Source organism: Chenopodium album, chromosome 1, assembly GCF_948465745.1.
Source record: "Chenopodium album chromosome 1, dcCheAlbu1.1, whole genome shotgun sequence".
In the NCBI taxonomy this organism is placed as follows: Eukaryota; Viridiplantae; Streptophyta; class Magnoliopsida; order Caryophyllales; family Amaranthaceae; genus Chenopodium; species Chenopodium album.
The window spans coordinates 35,828,158-35,851,454 of NC_137834.1; the positions used below are offsets into that span (position 1 = coordinate 35,828,158).

At 34.5% G+C, this 23,297-nt stretch overlaps 2 protein-coding genes across 2 annotated transcripts; one reads left to right on the forward strand and one right to left on the reverse strand.

Moving 5' to 3' along the window:
* Window positions 1-2,300: 2,300 nt before the first annotated feature.
* On the reverse strand, window positions 2,301-3,232 carry LOC145631280 (uncharacterized). Its single transcript, XM_081683368.1, has 2 exons — window positions 2,768-3,232; window positions 2,301-2,504 (listed from the first exon to the last, which is right to left on the reverse strand). Exons 1-2 carry the CDS (start codon window positions 3,230-3,232, stop codon window positions 2,301-2,303), a joined length of 669 nt encoding a protein of 222 aa, XP_081539494.1.
* A 9,454-nt stretch (window positions 3,233-12,686) lies between these two features.
* Window positions 12,687-13,503, forward strand: LOC145631290 (uncharacterized). Its single transcript, XM_081683376.1, has 2 exons — window positions 12,687-13,191; window positions 13,385-13,503. Exons 1-2 carry the CDS (start codon window positions 12,687-12,689, stop codon window positions 13,501-13,503), a joined length of 624 nt encoding a protein of 207 aa, XP_081539502.1.
* The last annotated feature ends 9,794 nt before the right edge of the window (window positions 13,504-23,297 follow it).

The following is a 23,297-nucleotide window of genomic DNA, read 5'->3' on the forward strand; positions in this document are numbered from 1 at the left end:
GAAAAACGCTCACAGTGCCATTAGATTAAATCAAGTAGGGAAATCGATCTCCGCCAAGGAAGTTAATCCTTGCGGAATGTCATCAACAAATAGTTGCTCCCTTCCATCCAAAGGTAACAACCTAGCTGCTAAATGGGCTACACAATCCCCCCCCCCCTTTTCACATGATTACACGAAAATAAATCAAAAGCTTGCTTAATGTAATCAATATCATCGAAGAGAAGGTCTATAGGAGCACGACTCTGACGCTTCTTGCACACTCCAGCAGCCACATTGCTAGCGTCGCATTCTATCTTAACCATCTTGAAGCCCAATCTCCTCGCCAATTCAACACCAAGTCTAGCAGCCATAGCCTCGGCCACAACCACATCCACCAGTACCCTCACCCTTCGCACCATAACAGCCCCGATATCTCCCCTCTCATCACGCAGCACTGCACCAAGACCAGCCACCCCACCATCAAGCAGAGCGGCGTCGGAGTTGATACGGACCCAGCCAGTAGCAGGGGGCACCCAGCTACCCAAGGACCTCACAAATGCACCACTAGCATGGGTAGAGACTGCCTTCACATAACCAGAGTAGTCACGAACAAGCTACACAAAACCCAAAACCCCAACATCCTTGTTCTGCCACGGTTCATTAAAAATTACTGAATTTCTGTAGGACCAAGCCCCCCACGCCATAGCGACAAACAGCAGCAAGTCATCATTGTCGAACTTCGAGCATATCCACAGCAGCAAATCCTCAAAAGAATTTAAAGGAGCATCAGACAATAAGCTAGCAAAAGGGGAATGAGACCAAATACCCCTAACATTCGAGCACAGAAAGATGGCATGAACAATGCTTTCGTCCTCACCATCGCATAATGAACACAGACCATTACTTCTAACATGCCTCTCTTTCAACCTCCCAAAAGTAGCAAGGGACCTAGTACATGCCCACCATAAAAAATTGCGTAGCTTAGGTGGACCCTTAATATTCCACACCCTCCTCCAAACATCAGTCCGCACACCCCCCATCCTTGCTTCCCATCCCCGTATATGCCCAATCCTACCCAACCAGTAGCTTGATCTCGTGGTATAAACCCCATCATCAGAAGGCCCCCAATACAATGAATACTTTACATTCCTCACACTCAAGGGTAGCCTTAGCACAAGCTTAGCATCATCATTTGACAGGTGCAGGTGCAATGCATCCATATCCCAGCAATGTCGATCATAATCAACCAAATCAGCTACCAATAAATCCCTCGGGCTCTCAACATTAGGAGTAGGAACAACATAAGCACTCTCCCCTGGCAGCCACGCCTCCTCCCATACTTTTATCTTCCTGCCATCCCCAACCCGCCACTTAAGCCCTTCAAGCAACAAAGCCTTAGCTCCCTAAATACTCTGCCACACATAACTTGGATCGAAACCTGTACAAGACGAAAAAAATCCTCATGTTTAAAATATCTTGCCTTCAAGACTTTATACACCAAAGTATCGGTGTTGCAAAGCAAACGCCAGCCTTGTTTAGCAAGTAAGGCTTGATTAAAAGTTCCCAAGTCACGAAACCCCATTCCACCAAGTGCCTTCGGCAAGCACAACTTCTCCCAACTCAACCAATGAAGCTTGCGCTCCGTTCCCCTTGCTCCCCACAAAACGAGCTATCATGCTATGAATTTCACTAATAAGCCCTTCCGGGATCCGAAACAAACCCATCATACATGTGGGGATGGCTTGGGCCACCGCTTTAATGAGCACTTCCCTTCTCGTCTGAGATAACAACTTCTCCTTCCATCCCTGCATCTTCTTCCATATCCGCTCCTTGAGGCAAGAGAACACCGCCTTCTTCGACCTTCCGATTATAGTAGGGAGCCCTAAATACTTCTCATGTCTTGCCACTTTCTTTACACCAAGGATGCTAATAATTTCATGTCTCCTCACAGCATCAACATTTTTACTAAAGGACACCTCCGATTTATCAAAATTAATTTTTTGCCCCGATTCTCGTTCATAGATGCTAATGATCTCGGCAATTTTCGAAGATTCCTGCAATGTTGCTCTGGAGAACAGAATACTATCATCCGCAAAAAAGAAATGAGACACTCTCGGCGCTCCCCTACATACCAATGCTCCACAAATAAGTTTCTGATTTGCAGCCTTAACCAAAAGAGCTAAGAAAGCCTCAGCACCCAATAAGAAGAGATAAGGAGAAATAGGATCTCCTTGGCGAAGGCCTCTAGAAGGTATCACCTTCCCCATTATATGCCCATTCCACTTGAAAGAATAGCTCACTGTCGATAAACAACTCATAATTCAGGAAATCCACCCTTTCGCAAAACCCAATTTACACATAACCTGCTCCAAGAAGGACCACTCGACACGGTCATATGCCTTACTCATATCAAGTTTTAACGCCATCGTGCCTCTTTTCCCATCTCCTTTCCGTTTCATGGCATGAAAAATTTTAAATGCCATAATTGCATTATCGGTGATCAATCTACTTGGAACAAAAGCACTCTGGTGATGTGATATAAGCCCGAGAAGAATAATTTTAAGTCTATTGGCCATTAGCTTATAAATAATTTTATAGACTACATTACATAAGCTAATAGGTCAGAACTCAGTCATTCTTTGCGGCTCCTCACACTTCGAAATTAGAACAATACAAGTTTTATTTACCGATCTCAAATCCCCCCCATCCCTCCACCATCGTTGAATAAAGGAGACCACATCACCACCAACAATGTGCCAACATTTCAGGAAAAAGACAGCATGCATACCATCAATTCCCGGATGCTGTTTGGATGCATTTGTGAAAGAGCTCTAAAGATCTCATCCGAAGAAGGAACCCCAATCAAAGCCAGATTCATCTCATCAGTCACCATCGGATTTAAACCCTCCAAAGCCGCATCAAAGTCTGAGGGCCCGGAAGAAGAAAAAATTCCAGTAAAGTAGCTTTCAATTATTTTCCCTATTTTCTCTTCTTCATCACACATCACTCCAAGCTCATCCTCAAGCTTATGTATAAAGTTCTGCCACCTCCGATAATTAGCCTTATGGTGAAAATAGGAAGTATTTTTATCACCATCTTTAAGTTGATTCACACGAGCCCGAGCATGCCAATAAGATTCATTAACACGCTGAAGTTCTTCCAGTTCCGACACAAGTTCTTTACAACGGGTCAACATTTTTGCATCAGGGACACATTGCTGCCACTCTTGGAGCTCTTTTTCTTTTAGCCCCATTTGTTATGGACATTTCCAAAAGTGTTACAAGTCCACTTGTTCAAACTAGCAGCACACAAATTAATCCTGTAACTAATATTCTGGTCAACACTCCCAATCCATGCCCTCTTCACAGTAGCTTGAAAATCTTCATGTGACAACCACAACGACTTGAAATAAAAGGCTTCCTTACCCTTCTTCTGGCAATTATCAACATCCTTTATATCGTTCTTGTATTCATTTAATTGCGTTTTTTAGTTTTCTAGACAAATCCTCACCTAGGTTTCGGAATAGCATAGCAAGAGACTTTAGCATATACCACATTCCCTTGGGATTGACCCGAACTTACCCCTATACTTAGGGTTGGATTTGGTTTTATAAATTTTGTTTTAATCGGGGGATCTTTGAATTTAACGAACTAAGTTTCACCCGCATCACCTACCCATGTCACATGGCATAACCCTAAGCAAGAAATAGTTTCCAACAATGTTATCAGGATCGGGATTCTACATTAGATCGGAAAGGCCTAGCAGGATCGGATCGTAGGATCGCACGATCCTACCAATTTTCAGTTTTAAGACATAGTAGATGTATAAAATTGTTGTGGGATCATATTTTATGTAAAAACAACACTAATAATGCTAATATTTAGTGATTTACTCATTGAAAAGGCGATACTTCATTAAAAAGCTAATTATAGTGAATATTTCGACATCTTTCTCAATAAATTTGTACATAAAAATCTTGAGAACAAGGCAATAGTTATGAGTTCAATGACAAAATAATACACATAATGACATAAAGTAGTTTTAATTACAAAAATCTTAGTTTTAATTTAAGTATATTCATCAATCATCATATCCAAAACTCAAATTGCCATACACAACATCATCACTTCTAACATTAGTTTCTCCTGTACTAGCTGGCTCATTTTCAAAGTTGTTTCCATCACCAAAATCGTCATCATCATTAAATTCATTTGAGCCCATATAAGTTGATGCAATGTCATCATCATTGTCGGTCAAATTTGTTACTTCAACGATTTCATCTACACAATATGTGGCAAAAATAATTAAAAAGGTGAAATAGGAGAAGATAAGATTTTCCTTTTCTTTTTAACAGAGCTTGCAGAGGCTGACATAATTTGAAGTTCGAATGATAAATTTCAATAGAGTCGCATAAATAATACCTACCTACATATAGACAGGGAATTTCAATTTGAGGAAAAAAAAATTGAGCACTTCAATCTTCAAATATCAATTTAAACTTAATAATATTTCTAGATTATCAACATAATTTATTAGTCCTAACATAAATTCTAAAAACTAAAGTTAAATTAACAAAATCTAAAGTCTAAACAAAATGCTTAAATTGAATAACAGTAGAAAATCGAACAAAAACATGCAAATTTACCAAAACAATCCCTAAATTACTAAGCAAATAAAGAAAAATTGAAAATTTCATAATATAAGAACATACCTTTGCAAGCTTGGAGCCAAAAAATGGATTTTATGCATCATGCATGTGTCGATTTGCGTGAATAAGATAATGGTGAAATGGAGATTTGGTGTTGAATGACTTGAATCTTGAATGTCGGTGAAATGGATAGGAAAAAGTGATCAAAAAGGGTTTTTTTTTACAAATAAGATAATGATATCTTGGATTCTTAAGGCTAGAATTAATGGGCCAGCCCATAATATATTTGGCTGACTAAATTTTCACAGATATAAGCTTTAATGTAAGATCGTTGGAATCGACATAGGATCGTGATCCCAACGATCCTATGCCCGATTTTTTGCAAAACCGATCTTAAGGACGATCTAAGTCGTTTGATGAGATTAGGATCGTAGGATCGTACGATCCTACGATCCGGATCGCGATTTTGATAACATTGGTGTCTAAAGATACCTGATGAGTGAGAAAGGATGAACCATATCTCATATGCTTCTCTTATTGGATCAATCATGTATGTCATGATATGTATTACGCCAGATGTTTCATATGCTTTAGGTGCTACGAGCTGATACTAATTAGACCCAGAAGAGGCGGATTGGATGGACTGCGGTCAAGAATATCATAAAGTACCTGAAAAGTAACAAGGATAAAATCCTGGTTTATGGTGGCAGTAATTACTTGGTTGTTAAAGGTTACACCGACGCAAGCTTCCCAATAGAAAAAGACGACTTCAAGTCGCAATCAAGATATATATTCTGTCTAAATGGAGGAGCGTTTAGTTGGAAGAGCGCTAAGCAAAGCACGACTGCAGATTTTACAAGTGAAGTCAATATTTGGCAGCTTATGAAGAAGCTAAGGAGGCAGTTTGGATTCGCAAGTTCGTTGGTAAACTTAATGGTGTATTCTCCATCAATGGTCCAATAGACCTCCATTGTGACAATAATGCAGCTAATGCTAAGGCTAGAGATCCAAGGGAACATCAGAAGGTCAATCATGTCAAAAGGTGATTTTATATGATAAGGAAATAGAAGTCCGAGGGTGAAATCAGAATTTGTAAGATATAAACGGACGACAATGTAGCGGATCCTCTCACTAAAACTTTGCCTCAAGTGAAACATAACAAGCACGTTGAGGCAATAGGAATCAGGCATGTTGGAGATTGGCTTTTATTTCCCTAGTTATATGTTTTAATTAATTTTGGATATTTATTGTAAAACACTATCTTAAACAATTCAGTTTTTGGAGTAATTTAAATTTTAAGCAAATTTTATCACTCCATTTCTATTTAATAGTGGTTTAGAATTAAACAACGAGTCCATTTGATTTGAGAATATTCAAAATAGGGTATCAAGACAATGTCTTGGATAAATAAACACCTATTAAGTGAACGTTGAATATTATAATCGAACATTATCCCTAATCAAGGTCATTTTAATGTTGGACGATTAATGACCACTTGAGATTAGTGTGTAGTATTGTTTATAGCACCGTTTCTTGTGCTACAAAGACATGATTGTCATAAATCATTTGCATAGGTATTGGTTTAGAACCATACTGGATAGACCTATGAGAATACTTTAAATGATTAAAAATTGTCATAAGTATATTTCTCATTATGACTATCGGAACCGTTTTCCTCGACCATGAGTATTGCAAGTTCTCTTGTTTGAGTACTAGTCCGTTTTGATTTATGACAAAATTCTTCTGTACATGGGGATTATAACGGCAACACTCGGGTGGGGTCCTCTTACTTAGAGAATCTTACAGTACAAGACTGCGAATGTCCCCTTATTGAATAAATAAGGGATATGTCTTTGTTGTTTACAAGGCCTCTCGATGAGCGAGACTATGAAAATGCATGGCCGTGCTAAGATGAATTTTAGAAATCATCTGCTTAGTGATAGTGAAACTCGGATATCGAGAAACACTTCTGGACGTAAAAAGGATGACAAATAATATTACCTTACATTTCATGAAGAGTCATTAAGTGACATAGGAAATAGGCTATACACAAAAGCCGCACTTGTCCGGAAGCATGCGAGACTTGCCGGGCCAAGAGTGCTGGCGTGCGCCAAACTGGCAGGCCCAACCAAGGGGCAAGGCTGCAAGCGAGGCAGCCTTGGCGCCCAAGGCTAGGCGTGTCAACTGGTGCGCGTTGATAGGGGCCGAGCATGTGGGTGGTTTTGGTGAGGATGCTTGGGGAGGAAGGAATGGTCCCCTCCTCTAGGTGATCCTCACCTACTCCTTCTCTCTTGCTATGCTACTTGTTAATTCTTGATTGCATTGCCTTTTTCTTTTGATTTTTTATTTAAATTAAAACAAAAAAAGGGATTTAACCAACTTTCCCACATTGATGGGAGAGAGGAATGTTCATGGGATTTCTCTATAAATACCAAGCTTTGGGATTTGAGAAAACTCACTTTGAGTTGTGAGCTTGAAAGGATCACCAAAAGTGTGAACACTTTCGCTCGTAATACTCTAAGCTCTTTTGGTCTAGCCCCGCCTAAGCTACAAGGTAGAGGTCGTATGGGTCGTGCTTGCGGGTGGATTTTGTAGGAGGTTCTCGCATTTGAGAAACTCGAGTAGCTTTTCAAGTACGAGCTCTTTAAGGAGCGAAGCACGCTACAAGGGTAAAATCATCTTTCCTTTTATCTTGTTAATATGTTATTAATTATGTTAATTAATATGCTTATGTTTAGTTGCACTTATTTACGTGCGTGTCTTGGGGTCGGGTTTTGACTCTACGTGGCGTTGGACATCACGAAACCCAGCAGTACGATCCTCTGGGTTATACAAGCTCCGCAGCTATTGGTGTACTGCAAGTATTTTTAAGTTTTTTATTCTCTTTATTCTTCCTATAATAGTTAGTAGCAAGCCCAATGTGATGGTTTGTTTAGATGTGTTGCTAAGCTCTCTTAAATTGTAATTCAGCTTTTATTTAAATAGTTCTCTTAGTAAAAAATAAAAATTAAAAAATGAGGGAAGTAAAACTGTAAAAGGGTTGAAGCATGAAGATATGGGGGCAACGTACAAATGAAGTCACAGAACGTGTAACCCTATGTTATGTGGTGGCCAACTGTCTTTCACGGTGTATATGTTACGTGCATACTACAGTAACTACTAACTAGTAAGGATTGTTGTAGGATTATTAGTGCACTTAAATTCACTTGATTATTGCATTAATATCATCTTTTTATGCACATATTGTAGTAGTAAACTATGCATATAAAGTGAATTTTAGTTTAAATTGAAACGGGAATGTGTACTTGCTTGTTTTTAGACATTTGATAAAAATGAAGATCTATTTCAAGTTACCTTCATCCACTGTTTGCGCTTTGAGAATCCAATCCTTATATCTTGAATCTTGATATATTTCTTCGTGGTTAGTTGGCACACACCAAAATACTAATCAGGTAATCCTTGATCGATCGAGTAACTCATGATCGATCGAGTAATTCTTGACCGATCAAGTAACTCCGGCCACACAATGTAGTCAACCACATATGAAAGTTTGTGATTTTTTATTAGTTTTTTTGAAAAATTACTACCTCTATTTTAAAATACTTGCTCCACTTTCCATTTCTGACCATTTTAAATACTTGCTTCATTTCCTTATATGCAAAGTTATTTACAATCATCAATAACAATATACTAAAAGACACGCCAACAATGACACGTATCATTTTTTGATGTGTTTTTTAGTTTTTTTTGTTTAAAAAAAATCAATTCTTGTACATAAATAAAAGAACATAAAAAAGATTTATTGTATCATTGTACAATATATATTGATACCGTAAATTTAAGTAAGAAAAGAAAAATAAAATCAAATTCTTAACCTAATTTGTTATACATAATATTGTGTACTACTCTATCATTTAGTCCATTTTTACAACAGTTTTTTTAAAAAAAAAAAAAAATAAGATTTTTGTGTTTAATTATGTATGAAAAGCTTGCTAGGAAAGACATAAAAAAATCTTTGAAGTCAGTTGAAAAAGAAAATATTACATAAGAGATAGAATGAAATAATACGTAATGTTATTGTACTCATTTGGAACAAGAAGAAAATGATACGGAGTATAAATTTGTTGGAGAAATATACTGGATATAAACATGCATATATGCGTTTATTAAAATACCTATTTTTTCAATAATAGACTCTTTCATAAATCATATTAAATTCATTTATGAAGTAATAACTTAAACAAATTATATATATTGTTAATTAGATAATTTTTATTGATAATTACCGTGCATGGCACGGGATCTAACCTATATATAATATAATATACTAAAAGACACACCAGCAATGACATGTGTCATTTCCTGGTGTGTCCTTAGTATTATTATTTTTTAAAAAAAATAAATTTTTAAGAAAATTGATAGAAAATATACTTCTCAAAATACATCAATAAATATACAAATCCAAAAAAATAAATTTTTAAGAAAATTGATAGAAAATATACGCAAAATATTTAATTTCAAAATTTAGGAAAAAAATTGTAGAATAATTTATTTATAAACTTAAATATCTAACCATATTTTTTTTAAATAAATTCTTATATTAGTAATTACTTTTTAATCTATAATGATTATTTATAGTAAAAAATAAAAAAATAAAAAATCATGAATGTATATTTGCCAACTTAACATAGTTGGTGAATGAAAAATTATCATATTTGAAATAAATAAAAATGCTATCAAGGTTCAAAATAGAAGAAAGCAATATAATATGTATTCAAAAAAGATAAAAAAAAAAAAAATTTAAAATTTGTAAGTAGATTGATTTGAGATAAAATAAATAAATTTTTTTTTTTAATTATACTCCGTAATAAAGATTGAAAAACCGTGCATGGCACGGGATCTAATCTATTATTTAACTAATTTCTTTCACTTAGTGAACCCACCATAAATTATATTTTATTAATTTCATATTCTCTCTTTTCCAATTCTCTATGCTACTTTTGCTTTTTACATTTATCCTTCCACATACCTTACTACCTCCATATATATATATTTTTTTTTACCAATTTCTCCTAAAACTCCGCGCATAAAAGATGTTAGACGAAAAAAAAATACTCCATAACAAAGAGGGTAGGTGTAGTGTATGGGACTATTAAAACTGAAAAAAAGAATTAATATCTCATTTTACTATCTGGTTACATTCAAGCTGGTTTAAGTACAGTCTAATTACATTTGAAAAAAGATATCAACTACTCGCTCCGTCATTTAAATTTTGCATCATATTGACTTGTGCATTATTCACATACTTTATCCTATTATTACAACATGGATTATGTTATTATTTAATATATCACTGGATTAGTTACAATGTCAATTTTTATAATTTAATTTTTTTTTACAATATTTACTAATAGCTTAAACATATAAATGATCAAAGTGTACATGGATAAATGTTACCGTCAAAGTGATGTAAATATGAAAAATGGAAAAAAAAAAATTTAAATTATTAATCAACAAACATAATAATAAAAATGTCGTTATAAAGAAAGTGCAAAATGTATAAAATATTTTAAGTTACTTTCAAACAAGACAACAACCAATAGAAAAACTTAAGGATGAAACAAAAAAATACCAACATGATGTTACCAAAAGAGCATTGATTTAAAGTGGGATCATCTACTGGCAAAGTTCATGTGAAAAGAGTTATGAGAAAAACCAATGTGAAGGAGTGTAGTAGTAATGTAGTAGTAACACATACTGATTTCTCTGTATTTTCAAATAATATTACACCATTGTCACATTGAGTAATGCTCCTACTAAGTAACCCCTCATCTCCATCATGATATTACAGCACCTAAAGTAAATGCCAACACTTCAGAAGCATGCTCATCTTCTCATTTCAATTTTTCTGACACCCATGGACCTCATCCTATCCCTTTCTTATTTATTTCTTCTTAAAAAAATTAAAAATAAAAACCACAAATTCTTTTTATTTGTGGATGATTACACTGTGACCAGCCATTACGTTACTTCGTTAGGGTTATAGGGGTTACTTGGTAAGAGGGGTTACTTGGCAGTGTAACAATGTTACTCGGTCAGTAATAGAGGGGTTACGTACTTGTTCAGTATTATAGGGATTAATTTTTGTACTGATCTTGTAAGTCTACTTGATACTCCCTCCGTTTTTAAATATTTGCTTCACATTTCTTTTGCGACCGTTTTTAAATACGTGTTCCATTTCCTTATTTGGAAAACTTTTACAATAATTAATTCATTTCTTTCAACTAGTGGACCCAACATAAATCATATTTTGTTAGAAAATAAGGTGAATGCCAAATTACCAATTATTGATTTGATTTTACAATGTCCATATAAGTTCAAAGTCTTGTGAACTTATATGGCAATATATGAGCATGATAGAATTGAACTTTTAGTATAGAAGTCTTAGCTATATATATATAGGATGTCATGCAAGAATTACAATGCAATAATACTACTACACTACAATTTTACTCATCCCATTTTACTCCTTCTTTGATTTTCTTTTCACTGATTAAAAGACTTCGCGGTAAATATTTAACACGTTATCAGCACCAGTTTCTAGTCAGGTATATTTATACCTACTTCTAAAAATTTATAACAAGTAATACTATCTACTTCTAAAATGTTTTGATGAGTATGATCTATAGTTGCCCATATTTGGGATCCTCTATACCAGAAACTCAAAACATTTACTGTATTATATATACCTAAAAACAACGGTGAAAAAAAAAATCTCTTACTTATGAATTCATTACTATCCTCTTTTGTTTGTCACGTTGATGTTTCTTGTTTTATTCATGTTGATGTTTCTTTGTTTGATTCATGCATGTTGATATTACATGCCCATGTTTTACGTAAAATTTGATCTTCGTTATTATAATTTCTTAGTAGCAACTTTGCATGCATATTAATTACTAGATTAACAAAAAGATGCAGCCTTTTGTACTTATTATTTTTCTTACTTTCACATACTTTTTGTGTTTCTTTCCGTTTTCGAACCCATGATCTTTTATAGATATTAGGGCTCCCGGACCACTATGGCTTGCATTCCCAGTGTGATAACCCTTTACAATTATAAATATATATATTTGGACCATAATTTTTGTCAGTATATTAGATTATTATATGATATTTTTACAGTTGTACAGAATAGTAATGGATAAACCTACCTTTATAAAAGGCAGATTTTTCCCTCGATTTCATCACAAATCCCTTATCCCTTCCTACTTTTTATCCAAAAATTACCTAAAAATTTTATCACCCCCTTTTTCTCCGACATGTTCCCCGATGACGGCAACCAAAACACCCACAACTTCACTTTTGAGGAAGATTTAATGAAGATAAAACAATATTTCCTTCTAATTATGGCGCTTGAAATTTTATTAGTAGCAATATTAATTTTTGTCATTATGTGTACAAGAAAAACTCATTTATTTTGTCGTTTTAGTATATTAAAAGCTTGTTTTTGTTTTATTATGTTGGTTTGTTGTTATAAATCATCATTGTATTATATTACCGTTATCATTAAAATTGTTGTTACTATTGTTATTGTTGTCGGTTTTTTTTACAACTAAAACGATTAATTTTTGCTTAAATACTCACTATAATAAACCAAGGGGGAGAAAAAGACTATATTACTTATGGTTTATTATTGTTAAATTTAATTATTACTTATTTTATTAACCTAACTATAATTATGGAGGGACTAAACATATGTGTTGTACATAAAAATTATTAAAAACTAATTATCACTTAATTTGTTGTAGCCAAAATGGGAGACCTTATGAAAAGACAGTACAGTTCAGCATCTTAGATTTATCTGGAAAGAAATACCTGGAATGGAAAGTGGATGCAATGATGAATTTGAAAGCTCAAGGCTTGGAGCACACTGTTAAAGAAAATAAAAGCCCATCTGGTCAAACAACTGATGCTACCACTTCTGCAATGACAGTTGTAAAACCTATCACTGAACAAGATAAGGCAAAAGCCTTAGTGTTGTTAAGGCATCATTTACATTATGGTTGAAGATCCTAAAGAATTATGGGATTGCCTTAAAGAAAGATTTGGACACCACAAAAGGGTGCTCCTTCCTAAGGCATTATTTGACTGGACGAATTTACGGTTCCGGAATTTCAAATCTGTAATTGATTATAATACAACTATACATGAGATAGTATCTATATTGAGATACTGTGATCATCCAGTCACGGATGGACAAATGATTGAAAAAACACTCACTACTTTTCATGCAAGTAACATACTGTTGCAAGAACAGTATCGTGAAAGAGGTTTCAAAAAGTTTAATGAATTAATGAGTGTATTGCTTGTTGCAGAACAAAATAGTGAACTTTTGTTGAAAAATCATAACCTTATACCAACTGAGTCTTTGGCCACTCATCATGAGGCAAATGCAACAAATTCTTATCCACCCGAGTCAAATGCTACACCAAGAGGTGGACGTGGAAATTACAATGGCCGTGAAAGAGACCGTGGAAATTATTGCGGACGTGGCTGTTGTCATGGTAGAAATAATTTTCAAAGAAACAGTAATTTCAAAAATTTTGAAACCCCGAAGGGACAGTCATCTGGAAGCCACAAACAAACACCTTCGAAAGGAAAAGACACATGTTACAGATGTGGCATGATAGGACATTGGGGACGTACTTGTCGTACGACCAAACATTTGGTAGACCTTTACCAGGCTTCTATAAAAAGGCAAAGAGAAAAATGCAGAAGCAAATTATGTGAACGAGGAAAATGCTCCTTGTCCCAGCCTTGATGTGTCTGATTATTTCATGGATAATGCTGAAATTGGAAATGATTTCATTCTTTGAGAAAACAACAATGCTTAGGTTTCCCATCTACTAATGTAACATATGTAATGTTTTAATATATTTAATTTTTGTCCAGTAATTTAAATTTCTAGTCATGTACTTTTAATCTCTATCATCAATAAAAGTTTGTATAATATTATTCTATACTAATCTCAAATTTATTTTATGAAGATATGGATCTGCCTGAAGTTAGTTCCAAATATCAATGTCTTTTGGACAGTGGAACAACACACACTATCTTGAAGGATATAAAATATTTTTCACAACTAAAGTTGTTTCAAGCAAATGTTAATACTATTTCCGGGTCAGCTAAATTTATTGAAGGATCTGGAAAGGCTTATATAATGCTTCCAAATGGAACAACAATTAATAATCAATAATGCTTTATATTTGAGTAAATCTAGAAGAAATCTCACAAGCTTTAAAGATGTACGCCAAAATGGCTATCATCTAGAAACAATGACAACAAATCAAAGGGATTATATATGCCTCACGGCAGAAAAACATGGAAAGAAACATATATATGAGAAATTGCCAGCATATTCTTCGGGGTTATATCATATAAACATACGACCCGTGGAAATCAATATGGTATCTAACAAGAAGTTAGATGACAAAATTTGATTATTTTATGGCATGATCGTTTGGGGCATCCAGCAACTGGGATGATGCAAAGAATAATAGCACATTCAGTTGGACATTCAATAAGAAATGTCAAAATTCCTCGATCAGATGAATTAACATGCTCTGCATGTTCACTTGGCAAATTGATAATGTGGCCATCTATGAACAAAATTGCTACTGAATCTTCAAAATTCTTAGAAAGAATTCAGGGAAACAAATGTGGGCCAATTAATCCGGCATGCGGACCATTTCGATATTTCATGGTTTTAATTTATGCTTTAACACGATGGTCACATGTCAGTCTGCTTTCAAGTAGAAATGTTACATTTGCAAAATTACTTGCCCAAATTATCAAAATAAGAGCACAGTTCCAGATCATACAATACAGAAAATAAGGCTTGACAATGCCGGGGAATTCACATCCCAAACATTTAATGATTATTGTATGTCAATTGGAATTGATGTTGAACACCCAGTAACTCATGTTCATACACAAAATGGTCTAGCTGAATCACTAATTAAGAGATTATAATTGATTGCAAGACTATTATTAATGAGGTCAAAATTGCCATCATCTGCTTGGGGACATGCTATAATACATGCGGTAGCGCCAATTAGATTGAGACCTACAGCTTATCACAAATTCTCACCATTACAACTTGTTTGTGGTCGAGAACCAAGTATCTCACATCTAAAAATCTTTGGTTGTGCTGTATATGTTCCCATTGCTCCACCCCAACGAACGAAAATGGGTCCACAAAGAAGGCTGGGAATTTATGTCGGGTTTGAATCCCCCTCTATAATTAAATACCTTGAACCACTGGTGACTTATTTACGGCTAGATTTGCCGACTGTCACTTTAATGAAACAGTATTCCCAGCCTTAGGGGGAAAGAAAGTGGACCCACGTAAGAAAGAAATTAAACTTATTTGGAATGCAACACAATTGTTGATGTTAGACCCACGAACAAACATGTGTGAACAAGAAGTTAAGAAAATTGTTCATTTACAAAGTGTTGCAAATCAATTGCCTGATGCATTTGTAGTGTAGGCGTCGTTCGATGTGCACCTACGTTAAATCATGTTGTGAATATGCTTGGCACTCTTAGGAAGTGGGAATTGACGTATAAGGTTAGGGACAAGGAAAGTAGGGAGCCGCCAACAAGTTTTTAAGGAACTTGTAAACCGTTCACGGATCATAAAAGGCAACCACGATTAAGGGACAACGATAGGCAACAACGATTGACCCGTGAAGGTTACACCCCATTCATAATCCATCAGATTACTAACTCCATATGGTTTGGAAACACGAAAGGAGGATCGGTAATGATGGTATGAAGTGAGTCATGGAGTCACATTCGTCCATATTGGCCTCTACTCGATTCTTATGGTGAAAAATGATTCCTGCGATCTCAAAAGCATACAAACAAAATATTCAATTTGCTCCAAACTATTATTAAGCTAAATTGGTTAAATATTAATGTAACACATTATTCTAAAATATCATGATCACTTGAATTAATAACAAGATTAAAAAGGAACTTAAACCGGTTGTCCAAATTATATTATTAGGCGTGATTTTCAATTACATATTCCCTTTAAACATGCAATATAGTGATCATAATAACAATAGAATAAACATTAATGTTAAAAGAAATTTAACAATAATAGCGTTAGTCAAATAAAATATAAAATAACACTAATCATGATACTAGCAATATTAAAATAAAATAAGAGTAATTAAATTAATTAATTACTCACATTCCGCACGTTCATTTAAATTGCTACATCATGAATAAACTGTTAGTAACTTCAATTAAAATATAAATCAAATTGAAACAATTAAATTAAATAAAAAGTAGAGTGTATTTAGTCCAAACCCTCAGTCAGTTTTACCTTTCACGCCTTGGTTTAAGTATAGAACTTTGGTTATTATATGGATTCCTTGGAGTTCTTAAAGGAAGGAATAGTGAAAGAATCGGGAGGCTAGTGTTTAGGCTAAAGAGGGAGAAGAGAATTATTTGATGATCAAGCTTGTTGATGATTGAAAAAGGGGAGATATGACCTCTTTTTATAGAGAAAGAGAAGGGTCGAAAAAAAAGATAAGATCCGAATTAAATCGGAATAAAACTCGATAGACTGCAGTTTTTGCGGTTTTTGTTTTTATCATATCTTTTGATCCAGATATTGGAATAAGATAAATAAGATATAGTTGGAAATATCTTGAAGTCTACTTTCTAACCCAATTAAAATCAGATAAAAATATTTTGTAGAATAAAATATATGGCCAAAATAGTGAGACAGTGTCAGTTTTGGATAGAGTTTGACATTTTATTCATATCTTTTCCGTTATAGCTCGGAATTGATATTATAATATATCATTGGAAAGATAATTTCAAGGAATATCCAAACATATAAAATTTGGATAAAAAAAATAAGGCACGAAAATAATATCTGATTATCTTTGAACGTCTTTCAACTCGGATAGAAATAGGACTTTCAAAAAGAAAAAGTTTTATTCAATTTCAAACTCTTTAATCTTATCTTTTTAAAAAGGATAATTAAGATATTTTAGAAACTTATAGAAGTTTCTAATTAATCCTAATTGGTTTAGAAATGGAATTAAATAATTTTGGACCCTCCACATGATCATTGGGTCGTAGGTAAGGTGGGCTTAGGTTCAGTTTGGGCTCGGCTTAATATTTTGGCTATAACTTATTCGTTATAACTCGGATTTGGGCTTATAATATATAGTTGGAAAGCTCTTTTCAAGCCCCATCCAATTATTAAATCATTGGACCCAGATTATGAACCAAAATCAACTGGATTAAACGTTTTTATAAAAAGGACACGAAATGAATGATTTTAAAGGACACGAAATGAATTATTTTGGGTTTAAAGGCTCGAAAAGAGGAAAATAAGTTATGGTTTAGGGAAATGGGATAGAATTTTGGTTGGTTTATGAAATGGAAATATGTATTTAAGCACTCCAATATTAAATACACAACCCGACCAATAATGGCGGTGAAAGGTTGTTCATCATCGGGTTTGGTTTTGGGGAGACATTTTTAGGTGTCTACATGTAGACACAAAGAAGGTGACGAAATCACATATACCAGCAGAAAATGCCCCTGCACGTATTGAGATTCCAACTGGTAATAAGGTCATAGAAAGTGAATCTAAAGCACGCAGAAAGCGTGGGAGACCACTTGGTTCAAAAGATTCTAAACAAAGAAAGTTGAAAAGTTTGGATGGAATAGAAAATGAGACTTATGATGTTCCCCCGTCAGAAGGTCAAGAAATTAAAGACCAAATGTGGATGAAAGTAAAGAAAATGATGATAATCCAATAGGGCACGAACAAGAAGACAACCCTACGGGGAATGAACAAGACGTTTAAAACATCGATAACAATGAAATTTCAATGAATTACGTCTCTACAAAGACTTAGTGGAATAGGAAAGATGTTATCATTGATGAAATATTTGCAAATTCCATCGCAATCGGCATTGTATTTGATGAAAATGATGTTGAACATGGAACAGTAGAAGAATGTCAACACAAGTGATTGGCCAAAGTGGAAGGAGGCAATGCTAACTAAGTTAAAGTCACTTGAAAAACGAGAAGTTTTTTGAAAAATAACCCTTACACCAGCCGGTGTAAAACCCATTGGATACAAATGGGTATTTGTGAGGAAACGTAATGAGAAAAACGAGATAGTTAGATACAAGGCAAGACTTGTAACCTAAGGATTTTCTCAAAATCAATCTTGGGATTGATTATGAAGAAACATATTCTCCTATAGTTGATGCAACTACATTAATATTTCTGGTAAGTTTGACAGTCACAAAAGAACTACAAATGTGATTAATGGATGTAGTGACTGCGTATTTGTATGGATCACTTGATACATACATTTACATGAAAGTCCCCGAAGGACTAAAACTACCAGAAAACCACAAGCCTAGAAAATTGCTTTCCATAAAACTAAAAAGGTCACTTTATGGATTGAAACAATCTAGAAGGATGTGGTATAATCGTCTCAGTGAATACCTTATGAGAGAAGGATTCAAGAACAACCAAGTTAGTCCCTGTGTTTTCATAAAGCGATCACAATTAGGATTCGCTATCATTGCAGTTTATGTTGATGATTTGAATATCATTGGAACACCAAGTGAACTCGAGAAAACTGAAAAATACTTGATGAAAGAATTTGAGATGAAAGACCTTGGGAAAACTAAATTTTTCCTTGGACTACAAATTGAGCACTTGAGTCACGATAATTTTGTCCATCAATCAAACTATACGGAAAGAGTTTTGAAAAGATTCTTCATGGACAAAGCAACTCCAACAAACTTTCCAATGGTTGTTCGTTCAATGAATATGAAAAATGATCCATTCAGACCCCGAGAAGAAAATGAAGCCTTAATGTACTTAGCTAACAACACAAGACCCGACATAGTTTTCTCCGGTACCTACGAGGGACAGAAATGCACCAACATATAGGATTATAGGCATTGGAAGGGAGTTTGACACTTATTCCGGTACCTACGAAGGACACAAGACCGTGGTGTATATTATCAACCAAAACAAGATGCTGCTCTCATTGGGTACGCAGATGTTGGATACTTATCGGATCCTCAAAATTCCAAGTCACAAAATGGATATGTGTTCACTTATGGCGGCACTGCAATATCATGGAAATCAACAAAGCAGACATGGACCGCGACATCCTCAATTCATGCAGAATTAATAGCCCTCTATGAAGTAGGACGAGAATGTGTATGGCTGAGGTCGATGATTAGTAATATCCAAAATGAGTGTGGAATGAACGCAATAACATAATACCCAACCATCATATTTGAGGACAATACAACATGCATTGCTCAAGTAACTGAAGGATATATTAAGGGAGATAAAACAAAACATATTGCCCCAAAACTGTTCTTCACACATGATTTGCAAGGACGAGGAAATAGATATCTAGCAAATTCAGTCTTGTGACAATCTTGCCGACCTGTTCACCAAATCACTTCCTTCGAAGAAATTTGAGCATTTAGTTCACAAAATCAGAATGCGTCATCTTCGTGAACTATGCTGAAATCAGGGGGAGTATTATATGTACTTCACTCTTTTTCCTTTCGATCAGGTTTTTATCCCAATGGCTTTTTCCTGACAAGGTTATTAACGAGGCAGTATACCAAAACATAAAATACAATATCGTGGTACTCTTTTTCCTAGCTGTGGTTTTTTATCCCATAGGGTTTTACCTAGCAAGGTTTTTAATGAGGCAACATATACCTTTTCTGTATGAGTATGGGCATTCAAGGGGGAGTGTTAGAAAATAAGGTGAATGCCAAATTACCAATTATTGATTTGATTTTACAATGTCCATATAAGTTCAAAGTCTTGTGAACTTATATGGCAATATATGAGCATGATTGATTGTACTCTTAGTATAGAAGTCTTAGCTATATATATATATATATATATAGGATGTCATGCAAGAATTACGATGCAATAATACTACTACACTACAATTTTACTCATCCCATTTTACTCCTTCTTTGCTTTTCTTTTCACTGATTAAAAGGCTTCCTATCGGTGAATATTTAACATATATTAATTTATTTCATATTCTCTTTCCTTCAATTCTCCACTACTTTTGCTTTTTACAATTTTTTATTTTTCCACCAACCCCACTACCTTCATATTTTATTTCTTTCTCCAATTTCTCCTAAAAGCCCGCGCATGAAGAAATGGAGCAAGTATTTAAAAACTAATTCCTTAGTTAGTATATCTAGAGTCTAAAGTATGAATCCAACCACAACGCATTTGAAGTATAAATAATTCCACCACTACATCTTTACACTTTAATTTTTTTAGCTAAAAATGCAACAATTGTAGTATATATGGTTGTATTATCCATAATTTCATGCATGTTGCTTTTCTTACCTTTCATTTTCTTTGTCGCATGGCATGTAATGTAACAGCTAAATGATGATATTATTCATTTATTCTAAATTTAGCTTTCAATTGTACTTCCTCTCTGTTTTCTTTTGTTAATTAAATTTTGACTTTACATTAGTTTGAACAATTACATTTTTTAATATATTAATATTTTAAAATATGAGTTAAAAAATATTAAAATAATTAATAATTTAAAACTAGACTGTGAAATAAATCTAATAATATGTCACATATATATATTTTATACATTGGCGATAATACATGGTCATTAGTTCAAATTTTAAAAATGTTAAAATTCATATTTTGAATTTTTCTTTTTTTTTCTCTCTTCTCTCTCTTTTAAGGTTTTAGTTTTCTTCGCCGTTTCGGCCAGAACAGTTTAATTTATCCGGAAATTAGATTATTTCCGATCCTTTTTCTTGAATTCAATTTAGTTTTTTGTTTTGGTTTGTTTGTTTTGTTCTTTCCATCTGTAAGAGTTAGTCCCAATTTTTTGGGTTTTTCAAATTTTTTGGGATTTTGATTCTCATCCATGGATGAGAATTTTATTTGTAGGGTTCTTATAATAATTGGGAAGGTTGTTTGGATTCCTATGGGTTTGGGATTTGTCATCAACCGGTCGATCAAAACATCAGCGCAGATTGCGGAGGTCTCAACTTGTAGCGGTTGAGTATGAGCTATGTCATATATGCAAATTAGTTATGATTTTGATTGTAAAAGTTATGATATTTTCACAAAATCTGTGATTTATAAATCTTTATTATTATAGATGTCATATGACTATTATTTAATGATATTATTACTTCATGTTAAAAAAAAATAATTAATAGTACCGCATCCTGTGTTATTAGCCTATATATATATATATATATATATATATATAATGTTAACATTTACAAGTTCATATATTATTATTAGTAATTAAAATACTAATAAATTAACAAGTGTTAAATGCTAAATGTCGAAAACAAATAGAGAGAGTACATGTTATGTATATCTACTTATTTATCCCAATTTTGGTTGATTATTTAACCTATGGTTTCTAAATTAGGTGCAACCATTTAGTGCAAAAAAATTAAAGGAAAAATTGAAATAAATAATCCCACCTTTGCTCAACCTGCTCAAAACGAGCCCACCTTTGCATATTTTGGGAACGAGCCCACCTTTGCCCTATATTTTCTCAAAACAAGCCTTTTTACCTATGACCTATTGAGCAGGTTATTTTTTTTTTTAGAAAACTCTTTCTCCTCCACGGCTTCACCTCACCACCCATTTCCCAGGCCACGTGCATTCCCTGTCACCACCAACACTACCATCCCTGCTCCTCTCACCACTCCTCACCGCAACCAAAGCCACCGCATCACCTTCTCAGCAACAATACACCTCCAAACAACAACATCAACCACCACCGTCACCTCTCATCTCCGACCTTCATCAACCGCAATCATTCACATCACCTTCACACCCACAACTCACCTGTTGCACTCACCCAGCACCACCACCGAACCGCACACACCACCTCTGCCAAACACCGCAAGCTGCAATAATCGCACCAAATAACAGCAGCAACACCACAAGTCACTTGCAAACAATTTGCGAACCCCCAAATCACCAATTTGGCGCACAAGCAGAAGCAATTAGTAATTAATGCTCCAATTGAGTGGGTTCTTTAGGTGGGACTTTTAAGTGGTGGAGGTAAGTTAAGGGGGGTGGGTTGGTGGTTTTTTGGGTGAGTTAGGGCGGCGAGCCAGTGTGATAGGGGTGGGTGAAGGTTTCAGGGGGAATGAGGGGAGGTTGCGGGTGGGATTCAGGGTGAATGAAGGTGGTTGAGGGGTGGTTGTCGCTGCCGGGAGGTCAGGGGCAGCAACCGAAGGGGGGAAAGGTGGCAGTGGCGGTGACTGGGGGGGAAGCGCAGGGGCGGCAGTCGGAGGAGGGATGGACGGCAGTGGCAGTGGTTGAGATATGGGGGAGGAGAGAAAAGTTTTTTTTTAATTATTTTTTAAAATTAAAAAAATAATAAAATTGGACCAATTAGAAGGTGACATGTGGCAGTCACCTTCTAAAACCGGTTGCTAACTTACAAAACCAGTCAAGGGCTTGTTTTGAGAAAATAGAGGGCAAAGGTGGGCTTGTTCCCTAAATATGCAAAGGTGGGCTCGTTTTGAGCAGATCAAGCAAAGGTGGGATTGTTTATTTCAATTTTTCCAATATTAAATTCAATGATTAGGTATGTATGGGTAAAAAAGATACTACCTTCGTTAACTTTTAGTTGCAAATTTGAAATATTTTATATCTCACAAATAATACCCCAAAGTTGCAACTAAAAGTTAACGGAGGTTGTATATAGAGTCTGATCACATTTAATTAATTTCAGTTCAGTTCAACTCTAATCAGTTCAGTTTAGCTCCAATCAGTTCAATTCAGCTCTTAATTTTCCTCTCTCATAAAGTATTCATTTCAGCTCAATTCAATTCAGTTCAATTCAGCTCCAATCAATTCAGCTCAGTTTAGTTCAGTTCAGCTCCAATCATTTCAGTTCAGCAAATGTGAACAGGCCCATAATCATTAAGCATAAATATCATCCCTAATGTATTTTCTATTAATTGAAAAAAAAAATTATTGTCCTCTCTACTATTCACCGACACAATCCTGATGGAAGAAATTGCGTAAACTTGATGTCTGATTTTGCAAGCAAAGCAAAGACAATTTATTTATTTTTATTTATTTTTATTTATTTTTCACCCTTAATATAGAAAATCACTATTCTCCTCTGTTTCTAAGAAAACTTTGGTATAAATTAAAGACAATAATAAACAACAAATTTAAAAACTCAACCTCTCTCATCTATCTCCTTTTTAGGCCATTCACTTCATTCAACACTATTTATCTTAGCAACTATTTTTGAGCTTCACTACAAAACTATTTTCTTCTCCTCTAAACGCTCTCTAAAAACCTCTCTTTGTTTCATTTCCTTAGCAACTAGTTTAAACATATAAAGTAAGTTTACTTATTTTAAACTATATTTTATATTATTCATTTCATTTTAGCATGCCCATATTTTATTTTTTTTATTCCCTTACATAAAAACTTTTCTTTCAAGTACAACATAATATCTATCCTCTCTAAAGTTTTGCATTAAAGAAAAATTTACTTCTATATGTTACTAAAATAATATGTATTTTAAAAAAAAAAAATTGTTTTT

Coding starts and splice junctions, on each gene's coding strand:
- LOC145631280 (XM_081683368.1), bottom strand. CDS start 3,232: ATGGGGCTAAAAGAAAAAGAGCTCCAAGAGTGGCAGCAATGTGTCCCT. Junction 2,505..2,767: donor ACAGCATCCGGGAATTGATG/GTATGCATGCTG, acceptor TCACATCACCAG/AGTGCTTTTGTTCCAAGTAG.
- LOC145631290 (XM_081683376.1), top strand. CDS start 12,687: ATGGTTGAAGATCCTAAAGAATTATGGGATTGCCTTAAAGAAAGATTT. Junction 13,192..13,384: donor CGGACGTGGCTGTTGTCATG/GTAGAAATAATT, acceptor TTCTATAAAAAG/GCAAAGAGAAAAATGCAGAA.